General features: G+C 49.5%; 6 protein-coding genes across 6 annotated transcripts; 2 read left to right on the plus strand and 4 right to left on the minus strand.

Moving 5' to 3' along the window:
• Positions 1-361: 361 nt before the first annotated feature.
• Positions 362-1,063, minus strand: TrAFT101_002227 (uncharacterized protein). Its single transcript, XM_024907865.2, has one exon. It carries the CDS (start codon positions 911-913, stop codon positions 533-535), a length of 381 nt encoding a protein of 126 aa, XP_024763350.1. The 5' UTR covers positions 914-1,063; the 3' UTR covers positions 362-532.
• A 1,348-nt stretch (positions 1,064-2,411) lies between these two features.
• TrAFT101_002228 (uncharacterized protein) lies at positions 2,412-3,431 on the plus strand. The gene has a single exon (XM_024907866.2). The coding sequence runs from the start codon at positions 2,757-2,759 to the stop codon at positions 3,321-3,323; it is 567 nt and encodes a 188-aa protein (XP_024763351.1). The 5' UTR covers positions 2,412-2,756; the 3' UTR covers positions 3,324-3,431.
• Positions 3,432-5,475: 2,044 nt separating this feature from the next.
• TrAFT101_002229 (uncharacterized protein) lies at positions 5,476-6,097 on the plus strand (the record flags this gene model as incomplete). Its single annotated transcript, XM_066126537.1, has 1 exon — positions 5,476-6,097. One exon carries the CDS (start codon positions 5,476-5,478, stop codon positions 5,902-5,904), a length of 429 nt encoding a protein of 142 aa, XP_065982640.1. The 3' UTR covers positions 5,905-6,097.
• A 6,513-nt stretch (positions 6,098-12,610) lies between these two features.
• Positions 12,611-14,206, minus strand: TrAFT101_002230 (uncharacterized protein; the record flags this gene model as incomplete). Its single annotated transcript, XM_024906466.1, has 2 exons — positions 12,611-13,458; positions 13,525-14,206. 2 exons carry the CDS (start codon positions 14,204-14,206, stop codon positions 12,611-12,613), a joined length of 1,530 nt encoding a protein of 509 aa, XP_024763353.1.
• Positions 14,207-14,728: 522 nt separating this feature from the next.
• TrAFT101_002231 (uncharacterized protein) lies at positions 14,729-16,129 on the minus strand (the record flags this gene model as incomplete). Its single annotated transcript, XM_066126538.1, has 3 exons — positions 14,729-15,042; positions 15,928-15,955; positions 16,100-16,129. The coding sequence occupies 3 exons, from the start codon at positions 16,127-16,129 to the stop codon at positions 14,729-14,731; spliced, it is 372 nt and encodes a 123-aa protein (XP_065982641.1).
• Positions 16,130-18,042: 1,913 nt separating this feature from the next.
• On the minus strand, positions 18,043-18,300 carry TrAFT101_002232 (uncharacterized protein; the record flags this gene model as incomplete). The annotated part of the gene is made up of 1 exon (XM_066126539.1): positions 18,043-18,300. One exon carries the CDS (start codon positions 18,298-18,300, stop codon positions 18,043-18,045), a length of 258 nt encoding a protein of 85 aa, XP_065982642.1.
• Between the last annotated feature and the right edge of the window lie 3,152 nt (positions 18,301-21,452).

Genomic DNA, 21,452 nt, shown 5'->3' on the forward strand with positions numbered 1-21,452 from the left:
ATTGTCGTGAGAAATGGCAGCGTTATGAATAAATATTATTTATATCATCGTATATGCCCTTATTCATTATTCATATCCGTATCATATTAATGTCTCGACATTCCATGCCTCGACATATCATTGGCTTCGGCTTGATCCGGCTCGGGTCCGGAAGGTGGGGTTGGACGGGCCGAAGCGCCAAGTGTTGAACGGCATGCAAGCTCGTCGCAGATAGAGCAAATGTAAGCTATGTAGACTCGTTTCATTATACATGACTTGGTTTGAGGTTCGATAATACAATTGAAGGGTCAAAATTGGGATCACAGATAAAGAGCACCACAGCAGGAACTCCTCTATCAGTAGAAGAAATGAAACAAAGTTACAACTGTAGGCGTTCAAATTATTGCTATCTCTCAATGGATTTAACAGTATCTGCCTCATATTTCATTTTTTTTATCATTTTTTCTTTTTTCATTTTCTCAGCCACAATAAAATCAATTCCTTTCAAGAAAAAAGCTCCAGATCACATTGAGAGCGGCCAAGATAGGCTGACTTAAGCCCAGTCCCAGCTAGCAGTGACACGGCCAATACCAAGTGGGCCAATAACATTCTCGAAAGCCGTAGGAGAGAGGTCAACATCATCTTCAGCACAAGCTTGGCAGCGGTCGACAACGGTCACTACCAGGGACCTGCCCTGGTAGTTGATGCGGATCTTGCGGCCGCAGGGGTGCTCGCGGTCATAAAGAGAGTGGGATACGGCGGCGACGAGCTCGCTGTCGTTGTTGGTTTGGCCACAGGCGCCAAGGCCGGTGTTGTACCAGGTTATATCGCCAGTCTGAGAGGCAGCTGCTTGAACGCCTGCTTCAGTGGGAGCAGCAGAAGTAGTGAGGGCCAGGCAAAGAGCTGAGATAGTGGTGGTAATGAAGGAGAACATTTTGAAATATTTGATAGTGAAATTTCTAGTTAGAAATAAAATAAAGTCTTGAAAAAGTGGCAGAGTGGTAGATGCTTCAGATTGTGCTGTGTGAAAGCTTGATGAGCAGAAAGGAGAAGATATCGTGGGATTTCAGGAGAGCTTTATAGTCGACCGCTCAACAAGGTTATCTCTCATGTTTACTTCCTGGGATATTCGTGAGCGGTGTACTGAGTGCTAATCCGAAGTTTGGGCTCTTTGACAGCAGTGTATCAGAAAAGTTTTTTGTCATTAGTCGTCACGAACAACAGGAGTTTGGCAGGGCTCCTCCGCTCTCGCACATAATGAGCCCGAAGATGAGGATGAGACACTGTTTCACACTGAGTGATTACTTGTGCATTTCTGGGGTAAATTGGCTGTCGTAGCAGCGTGAATATTGACAACTACAGACGCTAAGATTGCGATACCATGATCTAAACTGGGGATTTAGGGGGTGCTGTTAGGTTTGAGATGCCCGTACATGTGATTGTATTGTCACAGAAAGTTTCCTACTGGGTGTTTTATGGCCGAATCAAAACTATAATGCCATCTCCGTCCTTGATCAAATGCGAGCTTGCAATGGTGATACTCGATATGCGGCCAATCATGTGTATACGAAATGTCAAATGCAAATTCTATCGTCACTTGATGCCTCTTCCATAGGCATGAAGAGACGTTCGAAACAATACTCAGTATTTAATCACTCTACGTGGGTACTACGAAGTCAAAACCCCAAACTGAAGATATCACATGCAGATGATTATCACACTTTCACTAGGCTCATGATCGGCAGGTCCAGATCTTTAGACTGATTGATTCAGCCAACAATGCATCGAATATGAGCCATCAAACTGGTTTATTAGGCAAATCGACTCTCTACAGGCCAGTGCTGGACAACGAACGGCCAGTGCGCTGCTGCAATACGCGCATATGCGAGACAGCAGTACTCCATAATAAATCGACTGTGCTGTAGCTTGTTTAGGTAGCCAGCAATACAGGCCCATGTGGTTTTCATCACTTCACAATAGCTTACTCCAAAGGCAATTTGTTGCAAAGTATTTCTCAAGCAAACAAATAATGCATTGAATTAAACTTTCGCGATTCGATGTAGCAGTGAAGGGATGAAGGCCGGGCTGTATTTGCTGCTATTTGTAGCGGCTCGCTGAAGTATTAGCTATAGAATGGTCCACGCTCATACTCTCCTCGCTCAACAACCCTCGAGATATAATGCGATTAATTTTGGAATCTACAAGTGCAAGAGACATTTATCTCGCTTCTTCCCCTTAGATCTTGTAAATTACGATACTGTCTACAATGCATATACATACAACGCGCCTATTTTGGCACAATCGACAATGGCCAGAGGTCAATCCAAGTCCCCGCATATCTGCGGCTTTTGATGCCGATTAGGGACCAGCCGCCTCCACTTGGTCCCGAGTCACATCTTCCGGTCGGTCATCAAAGCACCGAAGAGTGGGAAGAAGACCGGAACTCTTATCGTGGTCGATGACTCTTTTTCCTTGTCCTCCTTCAGCTATGATAACATCGATTTGATAATAGAATCTTTTAATCAATTCCTTATCGAAAAAGGGGGACATTTCGAGGGGAACACACTTGATAGCCAGCGCTCCAAATCGACTTATCACAAATTGTGAATGACTCAAAGATCGCCATCCAACGCTTTATAACGAGTTCGTTCGGATCCGGGAAGTTGGTCCAAACGAAGGGAGCATCGCACAGTGTTCTTCATTCATTAACTCGCCGGTCTCCTCCCAACGGCATAAGAGGCATCGCGTTCTAGATCGTTCGATTCCTATTATCCAGCATGGGGAGCAAATCCGAGCCTGCCTTCAACTTGTCCTCCGTGACAGATGCCTCGGTTGTGGAGAAGCACCTCACCTCACTCCGGGAACTTCTCCAGCACTGTATCAATGATGAACCCGACATCTCGTCCCTCGGGTTCCTGGCGCCGCTCTCTGACCACACGGCTGCCAGCTACTGGCTTGAGCTCCTACCGACTGTGATGGGACCTAGCGCTACGACCACGCTGCTCATAGCGACACCTCCTGGTAGTGATAAAGTCGTCGCTACAGTGCAGTTGGCGAGGATGCCAAAGGAGACGCACGCTTTCAAGGGCGAGGTCAGGAAGCTGATGGTGCATCCTGACTATCGGCGGCATGGACTGGGGAAATGGATGATGGACGAAGTGGAGAAGGTTGCTCGCGAAGAGTTTGCATTGGAAATGCTGTTGTTGGATACGTCGAAGGAGACGCCAGCGAGAGAGTTTTATTTGAAGACTGGATGGACAGAGTGGGGGATTTGCCCTAATTATGCAAAGTCGTCGAGTGGAGTGAAGCACGACTGCTGTTTCTTTGTGAAAAGCTTGGTATAGTGTAGAGATGAGACTTTGTTGAACGGATATTTTGTTTGACCGCAGTTTTTGGTGTTGACTATCACGGCAAGATAGAGGTTTTATTAGAACGCGTTGAATGTCTACTCTTGGTAGAATTATCTCAATATATATATATTTAAATATGATGTGAAATACTTCTATGACAGCACGAGACTTACTGAGGACAGTCTACTATAAAGAAACACATATATATCACTACTACTTATCAACACCCTCCAGAGTCTCAAATGAGCGCTATAGACATGCTGTGATATATTCTTGTTCTATACAAGTACTCATCAAGAGATATGCTCGTTTCTTTAGTGCAACATTGTATTGGATGGTCATCTAATATTAGGTCTCAGTCTATCGTTATTGCAGATATTGTTCATCACCCGTTACATCTAGGAAGATACATTACGGCAGTGTTCAACCACAAGATTCTTAGAATCAAACATTTTTCTTAACAGGTAAATATTTCATCTGTGGTCTTACATCCCAACGATCCGGCCCCACACCGGTCTTCCGTCTTAAGTGGTCTCACCGGAGCCGAACTATCACAGCCTCCGATGATTCAGGAGGCCCGGAAGGCTTCATACTGCCGTGCTGATTATATAAAAATAGAACCTTCTTAGAACTAGAGTTTTTTTGAGCGTACAGAATATCATAGGTCCACATGACCTGAAACTTTGCTCGGCAAGGCTTTGTCTTTCGTAACACTCAAGGCTTCTAGTATGTTATCCATTTGTAAGACAGAGAGCTGTTCATTATTCTACTCAAGACACTCCCTCGCCTCTCCAAACAGCTGAGTCGCTGCATGTCACCTTCTTACATACGGCAAAGAATCACGGTCCTCGCTGGCCTCGTCACCGTTCCCCATCATCAATCATCAATCGTCAATGTATAACATTCCTCTCAAACTTAGTGTAAGAACTCGTGGCAACAACAATAGCATGAGCCCTCTCAGCATTACGCGGACTTAAACTTCATGTTTCCAAATCTAACACGCACGCAGATGCCTAGCATCTCCAGCTATTTCTAGGATAGGCAATCTCTCTGGTTTCCTAAAAAATCTTCTGGTGCGAACACCAGTCAGTTTTCCGGCTTGATTAAGCATATTACCGCTTATCGTCATCCGGATGCTGTGGAACCATGAGGCCAATGTCTGTCCATCCCGCGGCAGCCGTGATAAGAAGCAGCTCAAACCGATTGAGTATTGCAGTGACATATCTTTATTCTGGGCCGCTTTCGAACGAGAGTATCGCGGAGTGTCATTCCAAGTATTACACGTGCTATAGAGGCATCCCGCCCAGTTTCAGATTAACGGGCACTGTTTGAGAATATTTGGCATCTCATATACGGTGTAAGCCTGAATCCGTGTTCTCCGGTTACACATTGGAAAGGGCAAGGGTGTCCGAATTAACCCCATCAGCATCTATTTGGTCCGTGATGATGCGTCTTATTAATGGAAGGAATGCAGTCGTTCTGCCGGTGCGTGAATTTGTAAGGGAGAGCTAGAATTAGATCTTAAAACTTCGATATATGCTTCCAATCGCCACCATCGTCGGTCTTGTGGCTTCTCACTGATGAAATCATCCCCAACTACCTCATTGTAGAAGAAAAGGTGTATCCATCCCTGCCGATATACAAGAGGAATACCTCGACGGTCTCACAGTTACAGGTTATGTTACTAAGGCTTGGATCTTAACAGAGGACTTGGCTAAAACTAAGGAACCTCCGTCATCAAAGTATCTCAAAATTGCTCCTCCCCAAACACTGGTTCAGTTTCGCAATAGACTAGAGTCTTAGCCTCCCGTTTACTTGTCCACGCCCCCAAGGTCTCAACTCCGCGGCTTCGCAAACCTCCAAAACTCCGTGGATCTAATACTGTGGATTTTCGTCGTTCTTCCTCCTAAGAGACGAAGTCATAGTTGTTACGTATGCACTTCCCGGCAGTACCGGTCGGCCGCCGCATCTCAACCCGCATCCCGGAGCGGTTCCCCCCCACCGTCCGTCATTCCATCAAAGAAAACCCGTGACCGATCTGATACAAACTTTGCTGATATTAAACTTCCAAGCTGTGGAGAAAAGGTAATAGCAGCTTAGCAATCATGATGGCTCATTTCGAGCCTCTTTGTTGCAACAAGCGTGCATGTCAAACGCCATCCCGTGCTTGGAGGGGGCCTTTGATGTTTTGGCGACAGCCGGTTTGTTTGTTCTGCCGCTCCGTGATATGGATCGCACTGCCACCACTTTGCAGATTGTTCTCCCGGTCCATCACATAATCTCACGGTGGCTTCCGTCTAGGCTGATATCAGCTAGACAGGGCCAGTCTGTTAGCAATCAAATAGTCCAACCCGGCGGACGGGGCGTCTTCGTTGGTTCTGTCTGTGCTATCACTGCCAATTACCATACTCCTCTATTGGCTCCATTCCAGTGCAATGGCATCGGGTCGGGCTTGGACATCCCGCCAGACGTCGGTGTCCACGGTGAAAAAACGAAACGCACACCTTTGGCGTTCGCCTCTGCTGATCCACCGTGCCCGACGGACTGGGCTGCTGAAACCATTGAAGCAAGATGACGGAGTGTATTGGAGATGCCCGATGCACCGTGGCTGGGTCGCCTTTGAGTTGTACAAGGCGCTATTGGTGTACCATCCGTTGCAGCCCAACGCCATAGCTGAGCCCAAGTCTCGGCCAAATGCAGAGTACATCTAATACGGAGTAATAGAGAACTACAAGGGGGCGCACTTACAGTATCACCGAGCCTGCTGCATAGCGCGCCGGCACTCGCTGGAAGCCATCAGCTCACTCTGCGCTGATGGCTTCCAGCGAGTGCCGATGAATGATGTTGCTGAAGTTTATGTCATTGTGCGATTTGCAATAACGGATACTATGTACTGCTAGCCGGCTCAGATGGGCCTAAACGCTATGGCGTCTTCCCTTACATCTCACAGAGTCTCGGCTCATCTACAAATGTCAATCCAAGGACATTACCAATAAGGGAAACCATACGAAGACAACTGCCGGTGGACCCCTCCTTCAACCCTGGCCTGCCGAAAACAAGTCAGCATTCAAAATCACGGCTCAATATCTCATTACTTTCGCTAGCGTTAGCCGTAGCACTGTATATGCTATTCTGATCCATCGAGACCGATAAGTTGCTTAGGGACTTGTGGAGCAGCCCGGCTCTTGCATGCCAATTCTCATCCCGTGCCTTGCTAGAAAGAAAGAGGAGATGGGAGGCAAATGGCAAAGGCCTAGGAATAAGCGACGGGTAACTTTGGGATCTCCTTCTGACCGCATCGCTGCCACGCTTTGATGCAAGGGTCGTTTTGCTAAGCACCCGATAAGACGTCGTTGCCCGAGCCAGTCTACGGATACTCCTTGATGCCACGCTTCTGCTGCTCCACGAGGGGTTCCCCTACAAAGATATGCCAAATCATGTATAACAGATATGACACTCATGCTCCCGGCTGCAAGGGAGAGTCATTCGCTCCTGGCCCTGACATACAGATAGTATCACAACCAATCTAATTCATGGAAGAAATAATTGAATATAAAAGTAAAAGTAAAACCAACAAACTTGGGTCAAAATCATGCACAGCGACCCAAGCAGGAATCTCCAAGCGAGCTGCTCAGGCTGTCAACTCTCACGTTTTGTTTGCTTTCTCTCACCTGAAAGTTCCTCTCACTACAGCAACAAGGTACAATTATGAGAGCTCACAAAGCAGACCCTCATTTTCTTTCTTTCCGTCCTGTCCTAACCTCCACTATTTCCCTCAAGCAGTAAGCACCGCATGTGACTGCGTGCTCTTTCGTGTCACAGCAGTAGCGCAGCCCAAATGCCGCCTGACCCTCTTTTTGCCTCCTCGTCTATTTGTCTTCTTTCATACATTGGGAGGAGGTTCTCTGCATGATGCATTGTGCTGTAGGCCTACATGCTTGCTACTGCTACTGCCCAGCAGCCTACAAGAGCAGATACCGGCATGCTCCGCGCACATGGCCTTTGGCCACACAGCTACGCCTTACTCGTGTTAGTTGTTGCTACCTTGGCTCTTCCCCCTCCTGGAGAGACATGCATAGTGGCGCTATACATGTGGTGCGCATACGTGGCGACGGGAGAGAAGCTGATGCTGCCCCCCTCCTCTGGAGTATAGAGTCGCAGTGAGTGGTAGGATATCTTTGGCCCCGTTAGTTGCTGTTTTCTGTTGTATGCTTGATTGGTTTGATGGCCACTGCCTCTGCTCAAGCGAAGGTGGAGAGCAACTGCATTGTAATTCATGCAAGAACGGGATGGATGGAGTGGACGAAGAGAAAGGATGGGATGGCCTTGTGCTTGAGTCTGAGCCGAGTGCGAGTAATTGAGTGAGCAAGTGAGTGAGAGCGTTACCACTGCTTCGCTTCTGCCTTTGCGTCTGCCTTTGCGTCTGCCTCGACCTGCCGCTGCTTCCTGCTGGGTCCTCGTCTCTTGAACGACGACTCATACTATGTACAATACTTACTTCGCACAGCATGCAATGCCGCTCGGCAACATACAGCGGCTTGGTTCTCCCCTGTGGGATGCGGCACGGCATGATTGTGCTCCGTGAACAAAAGAATAGGATGCTGCAAAATGATTAAGGAATCCTGCAGACAGCCACAAATCAGCCAGAGGCATCACCAAGCACTGCAATTTCCACCAACCCGCAAGGCTTTCGGTGTGTCTCTCTCGGCTGTTGGCTTTAGCATTGATTGACTGTCACTATGTCAGCCCGTCGGTCGTACTAGCAAGTTAGTCATATTCATGGGCTTTTCAGCTGCCTACTGTAAGAACATCCAACGGCTACTGGCAGCTATGTATGTATCATCCCGGCCACTGTATTTTCAGCTCTTCCCCTCAGTAGCGGTGTGATCAGAGCTTTGACTCTGGTCCCCATCACCATCACCTCGATTATGGAGTAATACAAGATGACATGTCTGCTCTGGGAGACTGGGCTCCAGGAATAGCTTGACCCCCCCATGTTAGCCGGCTGGGATTTAGCATCTTGGTCTTATTCTGCTAGGCTGCCATGAGGCTTGATCAGGGGTGATGCCCAACAGCAGAAGAAGGGGAAGAAAAGAAAAGAAAAATGTCATTCTTCCGAATTTCAAACCACGATCCCCGGTCATAACTTGACCGATGCACGAGAGGAGCCCCGTCACCCATGCTGCTGTGTCTTATGGTCCCGTGAGGTTCCCGTCATACAACGGGGGCGTGTATTTGTCTCTCCCTATGGCCTCCAATTTTCATGGCTGTTTTTATTTTTGTTTCTGATGCTTCCCTTTATGCCTGTGACTGTTTGATAATCGGTGCACTGGCTTACAGGCATGTAAGAGCCTGGTCTCAAAGGAAAGACAGATGGCGCTCCCCGGGACACGGAGCCCGGCTTACTTTACTTGCACTTGCACATATCTTGCATACTCGCATGGGCGTAGGCTAGACATCAAACCGGGCTCATTTTCTGGCTGAAACTTCTATTGCTCTGCGTAGATGTAAACGGGTTATTGCAGTACTAGTACTAGCAGTAAATCTCTCTACCCTATAGAAAAGCCTGAATTCCTTGGTTATATCAACATGTCAACGTGGTAGAGAAGCCACTACCCAACAACACTTCTCAGCATACACCATAGTCATACCCCGAAGAGAATATTACACTGTAGCCTACCCCCCTGGCGCATTTCCAATCTTCACCCTCTATTTCTTTAACGAGCATAGCCGGTTCTCATCTTATCCATACTAGCAATACACGTAAATCTATAGTAAACGTGCATCAGCAGTAGTGTCACCAGTGACACCGGCTGAGACTCCAGCCAAAATAGCAAGCCAAGGCAGGCCATGCTACTAGCTCTACATAGCTTCCCAGCTCCTAAGCCACCAAAATCCTGCCTCGCCCTGTGTCCACGCTCTTCCTGGCGTTGCCTTGTTATTCCCTGATGGCACTAATTAAGTTTGGCTTTTGAGCAAGTTCTATTATTGTAGGATGGGCACCTTGCAAACTACCCCTCAAAGACCAGGGCGGTTCTAGGTATTAGATGCTATCTGGGACGGAATCTTCAGCCTTAATCCAACGCGTTGGAGCAAGGCGAACAAGGCCCAGGATGATGTGATGACTTTTGACGGCGGGAAGATGATGCTGGCACATGCCATCTAGACTCCTTGCATCGCGGTGGCTTGCGTCAAAATCCCCTTGCTTAGCCCTGCCTTGAAGTAATGACACCATGCCGCATATTCTCATGCTACAAATAGCCGTTGAATAAGGTAGGATGTAGACTACGAACCAGTAGTATTATTAGGGAAGACCCCGATGATTTGGCCAAACCATGCTTCGTCATGCCCCCAAAGCAAGTTGCCATTCTCGAATATACTGGATAATGTTTTGCATCTCGATTGCCTAAAGATGGGGCCAAATACTTGCTCTCATCAAACCAACCATATATCACACAAGACTCCCAAAACAGCCTCGTTGATAGCAACTACTGCAATAGGCAGAGAGACCATGCCATGACTGCATCCGCCCGGCCTCATGGCATCATCGCGGCCGCCATAGGCATATCTCTCTACAGTATTTGTAAAAACCCCCTCATCTCTCACACGCATTTCAACATCATTCTAGTCTAGGCCTCCCCTCCAGTTTCTGCCCGCGAACCACCAAGATACCCTTGGCAGGAAGCTGCAAATCGTTCGTATGTAGTGAATCGACCCAATCATCGCCTCTCGCCTCACACCCAGTGATAATATCTGCCCAGCGGGCTTTGGGCCAGGCTTCTTCCGTGCAAGTCGAGAAATCAACAAGCCCACTCTAATATCCTTGTATTTACCAACCAGGCACGATCCTCGCCCTCGCCACTTCTTTACAGCAGTATGTGTGCTACAAAGCAGCTGTTTTCAATCTCCCGTGGCTCTGCCTCGATTCCTGCAAGCTCGTGTCCGTCCAATCCCATGGAAGCTCTTCTTGCATCGACACTACGCTAATGCTGCCGCTACGACTTGTAAGCCTGCTTTGGCTACCTTCGAAATGCAGTCATTGGCACGTCCTAGCTTGCATGTGCAGAAAATACCACCTCACCACACCACCTCATCAAGCATCAAGCACCAAGCAGCTTCTTCCCCCAACTTGTCTATGCCCGAAACAACCATCCGTCTCTCCAATTAGAAGCACGGCATCCAGCCCCCTTCTTCATCCCCACCCAACACAGCCCAGATATCAGTTGCTCAGTTCTTGTCGTTCTATAATTTTGGAGACTGTTCTCCACACACATCGACGCCTATCCAGGCCATTGGCTCCTTTCTCATATCATCGTCATCTCCAATCTCCTCCGTCTGCGAATCGCAGCCCAGTTTCCCTTATCCCTCCAAGGGTGGTCTGGGTCTTTGCCGTCCCCTCTTTTCCAGCAGCCCAATCTAGTCCTGTCCAAGCGCAGTTTGTCATGGGCTCCAATCCAGATTGTGATATCGGTTCCTACCACCCCACAGCGTCACATCGAGCCAGCCAGAGCCGAAAGCCAATTTCTGCCTTTCCTACCCAACGCCAACCTACGAACTAGCACCACTTATGGAGTAGTCGATTCAATGCTTTTTGTGACTAGTGGGAAGGTCGTTTCCATGCTAAGCAGGGAGGGTTGCAATCCATCCGCGCTAATTTCGCTTTCTCCAACAAAAAGCACAGCTCATCTGCTTCATCATCCAGAATCCCATAAGCCTCCACATCATTGAAAACGCTAGCATTCGTCTATCGTAGCTCCAGAGCTTAGCGTCATCCACATCCCTTCTCCTGCCTCTAAAGAAACCTGAAGGGAAGGGAAAGTTAGGCTGGCGCCACGCCAGTCCCATGATTAGAACAAGGACCCCCCTCTTTCTTTTGCTTCTCCGCTGATTCACCTTACGAAAGCACATTCATTCTCTTCACCTACGACTGGGCGAGAGAAAGAAGCACTGCATAGCAATGGATTGTTTACTAATGTGCGTTGGCTCCTCACACCCCCTGTCTATTCCAAAAATGGCGCGTTCTTTCTATCTTGTCAATCTGTGACTGGGTCCCGGAACCTGCGGCCACTAGCTCAGGGGATGAACTGGCGTTGGGACCACATGTTACCTACCCATACAGTAGAATGGCAGCGTGGTCCATTAGTGTGAGAGAAGCAATGGCAGTTGGTTAGGTAGTAAAATTGGCGCCCATTTTCCGCTGACTGAAGTATTGGCCAAGCCTGTAGCCGTGTTCGTGATCAATACTTCACGTCACTAAACATAGTAGTAAGCACACCATTGCCATGTTCATTCTAGCTAGTCGCCATTTCACGTTTGTCCCATCTCACTCAGAGCTGCTCAGTAGACTAGCTTCTATACGTTTTTGCATGCCTCGAGAATAGGATCAAAGGACAGGTCAAATAGCACATTGGAAAAATAGAAGTAGAAAACTATGGTGTCTGATAAACGTATATTTGTTTTGATAGGCTTGGGCTTTTGCCCGCCTCTCTCCCTCTTAGTAAAAACGTGTGCGGTATCTCCGCGTAGGCTAACGAGCCAAAAATCTTCTATCTTTGTGTGATCTCTCACAAACAGAACACCAACAAATCCTTGCGTCTTAAAACCTCCATACATAAGGTTCCTTGCCCATCGTAAACAAAAGAAAAAAAAAATTGACTGGAAATCGTCATTTTGTTGCTTCCAGTAGCGAATGAGTGTTGTGAAGTCCAGCTCTAAAATCGAGCTTCCCCATTAATCGGCTTTGTGTTTTTCAAATCGTCAAGTGTCGTTTCCGTCTCATGTCCATAAAAAAATTGACAAATAACTCCCCGTCTCTCATTCTCCAGATAAAAAGAAATGTCCTGTATGCCTCTTTCTCTCATATATGTTCTTTGCGCCGGTGCTGAATGCCTTTGGTATAAAGGACACGCTTCCCCAAACTCCTCGTCTTTTAGATAAAAATTAGAAAGAAAAAAACTCCTCGCTAGTAAAGAAAAAAACCAGTGCGTAGGCGAATAGTTATAAAAAAAATGGTCGATAGATACAACACAGAAAGAATCGAATATTAGGCTTTTGATATCTCAAATTGAGACATCCAATTTTGTCGCTGAAATTTTGTCGAAACGCCTTTTCGTTCCTTTTCCTTCCGGATTGGCGCAGCATTAAAAAGATAACGAGTTCTCGACAGTTTGGCTTCGAGCCTTTGGGTCGCGATGCCCGTGTAAAAATAGTGGATACATTATGTTCAGTGAAGCCAAAAGTTTGAAAGTCGGTGTCGAAAAGATATTACAAAGTCGTGGTCTTCAGTAGCAGCTATGCAGCGACGACAAGAAAGACACCTGTTGGTGGAAAGGCGCAGGATGCTGCATCATTGGCACCTGCTGAACGTATTTTACCACCTCCCACAAGTGGAAGAAGGATTTCGGTGTGCAAGCAGGCTGCACAGGAATGGGTGCCTGTATAGGAACCGGGACCTGCTGGCAGGGCATGTGCGACATAGGTGCTTCCACTACAGGAACAGGGACAATAGGAGCGTGAAGAACAGGGCCAGTGTATTGTTGTGGAATAAACTCCTGGCCGTGGAACATGGGTTGCTGTTCACAGAGTTCCTCAGGCTCGTATGTTTGAATGTATTCCTGAGGCAGGTCTTGCTGGTCTGACATGAAGTCATCATCCTCTTCATCGTTATCAAGATCATCAAGAGTTGATACGCTGGAGATGAGTGAGCCTTCATCCGACGTCGCGGAAGCAGAAGAGAGGGATTCGCAAAAGTCATTGACAATTGCGTCCTCGTTGGAAACGTATTGGTCTTGGGTAGAGGTGGGTGTGGGCACGTTCATGGGAGCCACTGCTGGTACGGTGAACTGGGAGCATGCAATGATCCTGTTCCGTAGCTCAGAGAGAGTGACCCGGTGCTCGGGGTTGGGGTTGAAAATGCGTCCCAAGATATCATTGAGCTCATCTGTCAAGGGAAGGATAGTCTTGAGGAAATCCTGAGAGCGAGCATAAGCTCGGTAGGTAGAGTCTTGGAAGGAAGCCTGCTTCCATGGGTTGCGTCCGCAAGTGAGGTTAACTAGGATCACTCCCAGACTCCAGACATCATTGGGAGCACACATGTAGTATGGTTTCCTTGCGGAAGGGTCCAAGCACTCTTAACAATTTTCTCCGTTAGCCGATGTCCTTTTATTCTAGATACTCGACAGTTGATAGTACTTACCTGGGCTCATGTAAAAGGTTGAGCCACATCCGTAGTCCTCGGAGCGGTCTTCACTGGTGGCCAGTCCAAAGTCGGCGAGCTTGACGGTCTCTCCATTGTCGGTGACAAGGATGTTCTCAGGCTTGAGGTCCCGGTGATAGATACCCAAGTTGTGGCAGTGCTCAACGGCATCCAAGATCTGAAGGAACACCTTCTTAGAGAGTTCATCCTTACCAACGTACTGACCGCGCTCTGTGATATTCAAAAAGAGGTCACCCTCTGGGCAGTACTCGAGAATAACATAGATACAGTCAGGATCGTCCACAATCTTCAGCATGGACACCACATTTGGGTGCGCCGATGCGTGGTAGTGCAAGCGAATCTCTCGCTGTTGGTAGGCAATCTGGCGGCGTTCCAGTGGTGTTCCATCGGCATTGTACTTGCTCAGGCACTTTACAGCATACCGAACTCCAGTGTTGATATCCAAGGCAGTGTAAACGACACCATATGCGCCGGTACCAAGAATGTCAGTGAGCTGGAGCTTACCCTCAAGAAGTCGTCCTATACGCTGTTCTGGGGCAAGGGGTACACATCGGGGCTGGAAAGTGCGTGTCGCAAAGGGCTGTTGGACGTTGCACTTGGGGTCGTCGTACGCGGGAGAGGCCGGGGGAGTGGGATATCCATACGGGGCATGGTGCTGCATGTTAAGCGACTTGTAGGGGGCTCTCCAAAAGGTTCAGTGGTCCAAAGATTCAAGTCAAGTGCCAGACCAGAGGATGGAGAGATTGATATTAGATAAGGCGAATGAGATAAAGATAAAGAAAATAAGAGATAAGAAAAAAGGTCCTCAAGGTAAGAGTGGAATGGTTGATGCGTTATTCCTTTTAGAAGCTGTCGAGGTCTTAAGGGAGGTCCCTAGAATCACAGGTTGAGCTTCCAATAGGATACCAGGAGCAGTCGCATAAAGGCCAAAGAAAAAAAAGTTCTCGAACAGCCGAACGAACGGGTCAAGAACGGCGTTGAATTGACTGCTTCGGGGTGACGAGGTTGCCGGACTGATAAGAGAGGTTATAAGAGGATGAAATGGCCTGGAGTCCTGAAATCCAGAAGAGAAAGTTGAATTGACGGAAGATAGGGCGTTGAAGGAAAGTCGTGAACGTGTGATGCGTGTAATTGAGTCCTCGGCCGAGAGTGGGCAACATGAGGTAGATATCAAGCTGCACCTTTAGGACACGGCGTGGATCTTTGGGTAGGCCGTAGCGTAGCAGAGTGCGAGGCGGCGTTCAGACCCCAGCAGAGACGCACCCCAGGCGTATCCTTCGTCTCGGGGCTTGTGAATTGCGTGGAGCATCCACACCAAAGGATCCACCTGCGAAAGCTCATCAGACCCTGGTCTGTTGGAAGAGATGAATGGCATGGGTGGTGTCTTAGTCGGCAGGGGGGAGACTAATGCGCCAGCTATTCTTAAACCAGCGCTACAAGGTTCATCGCCAGCCTTGGTGGGCGCGGGACTAGCGAGGCAGGGATCGTGGCGCGACGCTGAGCAATATACGAGAAGGCGAGGATGCTCTGACACACCAAATGAAATGGTTCGCTGTGACTTTGTGTCATCCGCTTGCTCGCTCGCCCTCCCTCACACACACCCCTTCTGCTCGGCTTGCGCTAGCGACCCTTGGTCCCACTCACAACGTCAATGATGGTGGCCAAAGGAAACACTTAGGCGATTCCAGCCCCCCGATCCAGTCGGCTTCAACGGTGTCACAGTGAAAGATTGAGCCGCCGTAATGGGGCGAGCATGTCGGATCTGCGGCGGGCCACCGCAGGTCAACGCCCTTTCGCTTTCATCAACCAAGGCGCTGCTTTAGACCTGACTGACTGGCTGGCCTCTTCCCACCACACACCACCCACACAGCTCGCTGTCCAGGCAAAGCGTCATGGTCTGCCGCGTGACTGGCATGACCCTTCCCGTCTGTGAGAAAGCCAGAGGGAACAGGCCTGACTCAATGCGTTTCTAAGCTGTCGAATGTGTGGCTGCTGGAATTGAGACGGAGGTTCTGGTCAATCTTTGTCAGGCCACAAGCAAAGTTTCCGTGGCGGAGGCGAATTGTGAAAGAAACGGGGTGATGTCCTGGCCCCAGTATGCTGTGCTCCGCAGCAGCAGCTAGTTCTTCTGTGTGCTTCGTAGGCAGTCTGTATAATGCGCTGGGTCCTTTGCTCCTCTCTCGCCGCCGCCTGTGCAATTGCAGCGCCAAACACACGGCAAAAACACGGCACGGCACAAACATGCTGACCCTCATCAGGGCGTCTGGTGGGTATAGGCAGCAAAGCCAGACTGAAATGCATGAAGCAATGCTGCCTACCTGCCTGCTGCCTGCCTGCCTGCCAACCTGCCAATCTGCCTACACTGGCCTACATTATGCTTACAAGTAGGTACTAGGTAGTCTCTCATGTACTATGCTCGTGTTAGCAGCAGTAGGTCTCTTTGTCCAACCATTAGAGGCTCCTTCGTCAAGTCATCATGACACGGAAGGGAAGCTACATGGCGTAGCTCATTTTATTGTGCCGTGGCAGCACTCAACATAAGCGGGTATAATACCTGAACAATGACTGCAAGCGGCCATTTCATCTTGGTAGCAGTGTTGCTACTGTAGAAACTAGACCAGCATCAATACAGTGGAGGGAGTGGGTAGGAAAGCCTGCAACACGAACGGTGTGAGGGACAAGCGAAGCGAAACAGGACAAGCAAGAAAAGAGAGGAGAAAAAAAATAATGGCGTAGCTGACACTGTGCTGCTCCGCTGTGCAATGCAGCTGTGTGCATGCATTTCCCCATCAATAGTGATAGCATCGATGACGACCACGAGCCAATAAAGCACCTACTTTGGAGTGCTGCAGGAGCCAGATAGCGATCGCTGCCGTATTGTGACTGGCCTGAGTGACTGAATGCTATGCCAGCCCACGTCCCGTATCCTGGCATAGTGCTGCAGAATTCATACCAGCGCAGTATGAGTCTCCCCGTTAGGAGTGCTGGCGTACGAGCACTCTGCGGTGTCAGACAAGATTCAGGAGTGCAAGTTTTCGGATTAACCTGTGCAGCGTTTGCTGGCCAAATCAGAAGAAGAAAGACAAAAGGGGCCAGCCAATGGCAAATCTGAGGAATGCAGTGCAGGTTTCTAATAATATTAGGCGCCATGTGGTCGACAACACGGCCGGTGTTAGCATCAAGTGTTCCTCTGCGCTGGCCGTCGCTGGCGGCCCCTAGAGAGATGCTCCATGTACAAGTTGTTGCGTGTAAGCATCGGCACCGGCTGCTGTACGCTTTGCTGCCAACAAGCAGCAGCTAGTCATCCAAGGGAGCGTGTACTCCGTGCTCCATACTCCTCTGGAGAATCCAGTGACCCAGGCTCGGTTCCCATGTCGCCACAGTCTTGTCGTTTACTTGCTCAATCAGTCGTCCACCACCTCGCTGCCTGCCCCCGGCCGCATGCCGCATATCGAAATCAAGCAAAAGAGCGAGCAAACGTGGCCAATATCGCCCGCAGCACGATGAGCCAACTGCTCAGCCGATGATGGACCACACGGGAGCTGTTAGCCAGAAGCGGCCGCCTGCATCCGGTAGTGGCGGCGGCGTCGTCGTCTGATTGGGACGCGATGCCAGGAACTTGCAAAGAGAGCAATGCAGAGGCCATGAGCCAATGAGCCGTCGCGTCACAGCGTCAAGGCCCCGCCCAACTCTTATGCAATGCTTCGCCAGCCTTGTTTCTGGTTAGAGAGCAAGTGGTCCCACCCTTGGCCAGTGAGGCTGTCCTGCTGCAGGCTGGCCGTACTACAACATACTCGCACAAGCATACATGATGGTACGAGCATGGCCTATCTATGGGGTTGGAAGAGGCGTCCAGCGGAAGCGCCCTCGGTGCCCGCCGCTGCCATGCTGCACCGTCAACCTGATGCACTTGGCAGCCGTTGGTGCTGGCCTGCAGATTTGCGACGCTCGAGACGCTCCTGGAGCAGGATTAGCGATTAGTGCAGCTCTGCGCTACGACCGCGAAGGAGGGCCATGGGCGACTGACTGACTGGTGGCTTGATGATGCGAAAGCGCTGTGCAAGCAAGCAACGCAAGGGTCTGGTCCGTTCTGGGTCGCCCTCCGACATCCATCCAGTTGTCTCGGAGATGAAGATGGAAGGGAAGGGCCCCGTGATGCCGTTGGTGACTCCAGCGCTCCAGTCAATATTTGCACACGTCGTGACTCGATAGAGTTTGTCTAGATCTTACTAGAACCCGGAGCGAAAGACGGGCCATCTTGGCGCCGTGATTGGCCCGTCGCTGCAGGTACTTGTACACGTGTGCGGCCACGTACACAGTTTGCGGCCGTGGCAGGCCAGCTGCGGCTCCAGAGCGCGATCCGTGCGACTAATCCTGTATCCGCACGTGGCATGAGTACCCAGTACCATCCCGCGCCAATAGGCGGTCTGCCAGGCCGCCGTCTCCTTTTTTTCTTCTCGCCCTGCGCCTCTCAGAGAACTTTTCCTCTCCTCCTTGTCAATGTGGCCGGCCCGCATCTAGCCGGCCCTGGTATAGCCTCGCGCTGGATCCTCCGCCAAGCGAGACCTGGGATCTGGCCTTCTGGAGCTCTCGAGGCCCAAGAGCAAGGGCGGTCCTTGCTGCGGTGGCCTGTGCTCCCTTTGACTCGGCGTGAATCCTTTCACTGCTGGGATCCGTCGATCTCACTTTGACGGCGTTGCGTGTGTCTACTTGCATGGACGGGCGAGCACGGGCTCTCGGCTTTGCTGCTTGCATTGCGATCCGCGCGGCGATCAGTCGAGGTTTGATGATGACACTTGCGCTGTCTGATAGCCGATGGTTTCATCATTCTTCGATCGGGACAGCGTGTTGCATATGCAGGGCTATGTGGCTTTTTCTTTCCTTTTCTCTTCTGTTCTTTCAACGGCTGAAACTGACTGACTGATAGGCGCTTAATCACTTTACTGTACCAGCTAAACTATGAGATGCAATGTTGGTCGCAGCTCCTTTTCCATGGCAGTCATACGGAACCCTGCCGAAAAAGGGCTCTCTGTGTGTGTGTGTGTGTGTGAGTGTGTGCTACTAATTCGGAGCCATGTTTCGTCTGCAGACACTGCTACAGCAGGTGGTATAATGCTTTGCTTTTAGCAGCATACTGCAGTCTACTAAGTATGTATCATGCTGTTGCTGCCATGATACGAAAACTTCTGCTCTGCCCAATGAGCTCACATGCCCTTCTCGCCCTGGGCTAGGCTTGGCTGATTTTTCTGTTGACAAAATATAGAGTGCTAGCCGGTTACGGGCATTTGTGTGTACTTGAATAGATTGCCTCCCAGCCCTCTTTTGCCTGGATCCGCAGAGCATATCCTGCTTGGGACGCGGTTCGGAAATGGCATGGTCCTGGCTCTGAATCCATCAATGTGACATAGAGATAGCCTCTTGGCCTCAAACTGTCTGTCTGGTCCCTGCCTGGCCCGAACATCACTTGAGAAAAGGGGGGTGACACACAAATCTTTCATCCCAGAAGTTTCGATGCTCCAGCCTCCAACAACAGCACGCACTAGGGCCAAACAGGGTATCGAATGATTGGATCTGGTAAACCTGGGAGCAACACAAGGCGAGTAGATGGCGTGGAGGGCGGCTTCGGGATCCAATGATGTTACCGACCACTATCTTTTTTAATTGCGGCTTTGCAACGTCGTGGCAAATGTGTACTGTAGGCTCTCAGCTGAGCAACGCCATCTACTACTAGTATTATGTACAATCCCAGCGGCAGACTACAGGGGAAATGACGGCGGTTGGAGTTCTGCGGCCAAGTTTCCGACCACGATCTGCCAACAGTTTCTGCCATTGTGCTCGCTAGGCCTGGATCGTGCCGTCTTTTCACAACAAGCTAAACAAGGGCTCTCCGCATGGGTCGTTTACTTGAGGCAAAACAGCGAGCATGGATCTTCAAACAGGCTTGAGCAGTACAGTATGCTCTATCAAACAAACAACATCAAAACACTAAACTTCCATGGCGTCAATGATCTACAGACATGACATGATGCAATTTTTTTTTTCTTGTCTCCTCGTTCGATTCAAAGATCTGATAGACATCAGTAACGGACGAGCCGATGCGGAGCAAGGAGTCCGCCTTGGCTAACTGGGCAGACTACTCTGTAATACTACACCATTGCACACATATGCACTCACACGCTCACACGCTCATGCAGCTCTCCAGCCGCCAGCAGTGGCTTGCTCATTAAACCGTTTAATTTACATGCAAGTTTTACCATCCTCTGCCTGCAGCAACCCTGCATGATGCCAGTTTTATCACACTACCATACGTGTGTACTAGGTCATGCCCTCGAACGAATTTTCTCTACCATGTTCCTCGCCTCCAATTTAGTGAGACAATCGCATGGCGGCACTGCAGAAACAGGACTAGGCACTCACATCCACATTTTATTATATGTACTACTAGAAATTACTCACAAGAACGCCTCATGGCCAATCAAATCAATGGAGCAATATTGTGTCTCCAACAATAGTAACAGTACTGCGAGGTAAACAGAGTCATCAGCGCCTGGAGAAACTAAACGGAGGCAAAAAAGCAATATGGCTGAGGCGGCTCTTGCGTGGCTAGTCCGCGGCTACCTGCAAGTCATCTACGGCACGCCACTCCTATCGGAATATGGGATCTCGCGGTGCCACAGTAAACGCTGGGCTATGGCACGATTTAGACTGCTTACGTTTCCTATCTTCAGCTTGGGCGGTAAACCGGCCATGCCGTTTTGCTACGACTGCATCGCGGCCACTAGTTGTTGGATAAGAATCAGTTTCTGCTAGTAGCAGCTCTAGTCGCATCCGCCCTGTCAATAGCTCAGCTGCCCACTGTTTCGAGCGTGCATGACCCCTAGCGAATTTTTTTTTTCTCTCTCTACAGTATTCTTTCCTGGTGTGGGTTTTTCCTTCTTGCCTAGGCCCGTAACTGACTTACTGCTTTGCTCACTTGACGTGGCTTTGCCGCGCTCTGCGCTCATCCCGAGCCCCAATATTGCCTGTCTTGGGAACACGAACACGGCCGGCGGAGCCCGGGAATGTGGGGCCGGAGAATCCGATGGTAGTATCTGGAACTGGAGCTTTGGAATGTTCTTGGTATTTTCTATCGGCCCGCAATGAGACCTTGAGCGTGCAAGAAAAGAGGAAAGCGTAAGGGAGGAAAAGTAATTTTGGTGTTGGGGGCGAAGCAGCACGTGGTGTTTTCGTATACCCAGTAGTAGTAGATGGCATTGGCTTCAATATTTGTTTAGTGACTACCGCAGAGTATGTTGCCTGAATCTCGTAGTGACTCTTGGCAATACAAAGGGTCAAAGCTAAAAGGACGCGCCGTTAACAGTCAAATCAGTAAGAACGTTACTTATTTGTTCTTTTGGCAGCGCTATCTGGCTTTGAGTTTCGGATAATACATAATAAGATGCTGACGTAGAAGCTGGGGCGTAGTTCGAGACTCATCATTTGACGCCATCTAGACAGCACATTTACCCTAGAGTGAACAGCAGGCCGTAAATCAGTTCACGCGCCCTTAGCCACGGACATGGTCGAAAAAAGAGGCACTCATAGCTACGAAACTAGTTAATGAGCGCCCTGATTGCCGCACATAGCTCTAGTTCTCCAAATTCTCGCCGCTCAAGCAACAGCTTCAAGATGGCGTAGTTTGCCCATTCAATCTAAGCCACCGGCTGACCAGTGATCAGCCTTGTGTGGGAAGCTACAACAAAGAGATTGGCCTGAGCTCCCTTTGACTATACCAATTCTATCAGAGATCAGCCTGGAGATGCCAAGGAAACCAAGGCGGTGGCAGCATACTTCCCAGACAAGCCAGGACAGCGTTGAACCTCAACGCCACTGAAGTCAAAGCTCCAGGCCCCGTGGATGAATTGTGG

This window comes from Trichoderma asperellum, chromosome 1, assembly GCF_020647865.1.
Source record: "Trichoderma asperellum chromosome 1, complete sequence".
Classification (NCBI taxonomy): domain Eukaryota; kingdom Fungi; phylum Ascomycota; class Sordariomycetes; order Hypocreales; family Hypocreaceae; genus Trichoderma; species Trichoderma asperellum.

Bases quoted from the DNA above. Each gene is read 5' to 3' on its own strand.
- TrAFT101_002227 (XM_024907865.2), bottom strand. From the start codon at position 913: ATGTTCTCCTTCATTACCACCACTATCTCAGCTCTTTGCCTGGCCCTC.
- TrAFT101_002228 (XM_024907866.2), top strand. From the start codon at position 2,757: ATGGGGAGCAAATCCGAGCCTGCCTTCAACTTGTCCTCCGTGACAGAT.